This window comes from Lagopus leucura, unplaced genomic scaffold (assembly GCF_019238085.1).
Source record: "Lagopus leucura isolate 7727_CA_CO unplaced genomic scaffold, USGS_WTPT01 Super-Scaffold_100026, whole genome shotgun sequence".
NCBI lineage: Eukaryota > Metazoa > Chordata > Aves > Galliformes > Phasianidae > Lagopus > Lagopus leucura.
This window is the reverse complement of record NW_024962277.1, coordinates 4,339,713-4,342,076: the sequence shown is the minus strand read 5'-3', so window position 1 is coordinate 4,342,076 and position 2,364 is coordinate 4,339,713. Positions and strand designations below refer to the sequence as shown.

Genomic DNA, 2,364 nt, shown 5'->3' with positions numbered 1-2,364 from the left:
ATCACTGGTATTATTCTGAACATCCTTAATAGTTCTTATCCTAAATGACACTAAGATACAGTGAGTTTCTTTAAATGAAGATCTCAGAAGAATAGCTGCTGAATAGAAGCTATTAGTTACTATAAAAGTGGTACATTATACATAATTCATGCTCTCCCTAAAGGCACAGTCGTGGCAGGTGAATTGTCTTACTAATACAGCCAGTCAATCACCTCTGACTTTATTGTTCCCCGCATTCCAGGCAAATATATAACGTACATAGAAAGGGTTTACCTGTTTCCTTTGGGAGTGATGTTCACTTCTATCCCCTTCCATCTTCAAATTTTTTATTTACTCTTTATACAGATACTCTGATCAATTAAGTCCTTTCTCTCAGCTAGCAGCAGGGTTTCCAACCATTACTTTGCAGCAGCACTAGGTAGAAAAATCTGCCCTAAACATCTGCAGTTGTCCCTCTAGCCAACATCTGAGTCAGCAGCTTTTTTGAAATTTGTTTTTTTTTTCAGTTTGCTCAAATGGTGTAAAATTCCACTTTTCCTGGGGAAAAAGAAAGGCATATTCTGTTCACAGGAACTACTGTGCAATCTGAAGGTACAGAAGCATTTGCTTTATAATTCAACAATTATTTAGTCTGAAGTTAGCTTGGACTACTTAACAAATCCATAAAATTAAATGGTTTTGGATCCAGTTAATGAATTCCTTTTCTTTAGGTGTATTATTTTTGTTCCTTTGTTTTTCAGTTCAGCACCAGTAAGTTAGATGCACACAGAAACAGCCATGAAGATCATGCATTTGTTTGACATATCTGAAGATAGTAAACAAAGATTTAAGTCCTAACTGAAGTATAGCATTGGTTTACTGAGTAAGTCATTTGCCTTTGAATTCAAAAAGATCTCTACTCATATCACTGATATCTTAGTTAATGTAGTTATTTTGAGTGAACTTCCATTTTAAAGCTACCTCAGCTATAAATATTTTTAATTATTTTTGATTGGTAGTTGGGCACACTATTGAGTATATTTGCATGCACTCATCTTTGAGCAAAGATCAGTAACTTTATGGAAATTATTGGGCATGTGGATCCCTTACAATGGTACAAGATAAAGCAGCACAACTAAATGAGCTTAAATTGCAAACTGAATTCTATTGTTTCTTGAAAAAAATAATAATAAAAAAAAGCAAGGGTAAAATCCAGCTTTCCAATATGCTTTTATAAATATCAGTTCTATTTCTGCATTTATTAGAAGAAAAAAAAAAAGTTTTTGATAAATGTATTTTATGTCTTTTTTTCTAAGTTCAGAGTGCTAAGTATGGTAAAGTCCAACTTCTAGTAAGGATTTGTAAATTATGCATTCTTCCCATAAAAAACACATCTGACAAGTTCTGGACATGTTAAGTGTCTCTTCTGTGAATTCTGATACTACTACTTTGGCCTCTAAGTACATAAATGCTTGCATTTACTTTGCAGAATGTGGGAATTACTGAGTAGCTGTAATCTTGGGTAATAATCTCAAAACAGTTAAAATTCTTCCTTTAAATAATAAGACATATCATAAAGACTTTCAAAATAACACACACTGTTCTCTTCCTGTCTAACTAAAATAAACAGCTTGAACCAACTGATTTAAATATATATATATATATATATATATATATATATATATATATATATATATATATCTAATCTGGTATAACCAAATGGACCAAATTAATAGCTGCTTTACTGTGATGTGTATTTTTCTATGGTATTTATTTTGTTGGCCCTTCCAATTGAGATACAAACACACAGATGAAAAACTAAGTGGCAAAAATGTGAAAGGATGACAACAGTGTTTATCGTTGTTTCTCCAAGGTCTTGGGCTTATATACAGGAACATTTTTCTCCTGAAGTGATGGGAGCCCCTTAATTATATCTGCAGCTTTCTCTGCTATCATAATAGTAGGGGCATTCAAGTTCCCACTGACTATACTGGGCATTATTGAGGCATCTACTACTCTCAAATTTTCAACACCAATTACTTTTGTTTGGGGATCAACTACAGCGGTGCTATCTGAAGGCTGGCCCATTTTACAAGTGCAAGAAGGATGATAAGCACTATCAGACTTCTGTCTTATAAAGGCATCTATTTCTTTGTCAGACTGAACGTTGTTTCCTGGTTGAATTTCAGGTCCACGAAATTTTTCAAAAGCTTTCTGAGCAAAGATCTCTCTGGTCAACTTGACACACTGGCGGAATTCCCAAATATCTCTTTCTGTATGGAGAGAAAATAAGATGGCTCTAAGTACGCTCTACCATAGTAGAAAAAAAGAAAAAAGAAGAGGAGAGGAGAGGAGAGGAGAGGAGAGGAGAGGAGAGGAGAGGAG

General features: G+C 34.1%; 1 protein-coding gene across 1 annotated transcript in view; it reads right to left on the bottom strand.

The window, feature by feature from the left end:
* Positions 1–1,696: 1,696 nt before the first annotated feature.
* Positions 1,697–2,364, bottom strand: part of CHDH (choline dehydrogenase) — an 11,639-nt gene continuing 10,971 nt past the window's right edge. The window contains exon 8 of the mRNA XM_042880380.1: positions 1,697–2,252. Within this exon, the coding sequence (XP_042736314.1) occupies positions 1,834–2,252 (419 nt within the window). The 3' untranslated portion in view covers positions 1,697–1,833. The remainder of the gene's footprint in view (positions 2,253–2,364) is intronic.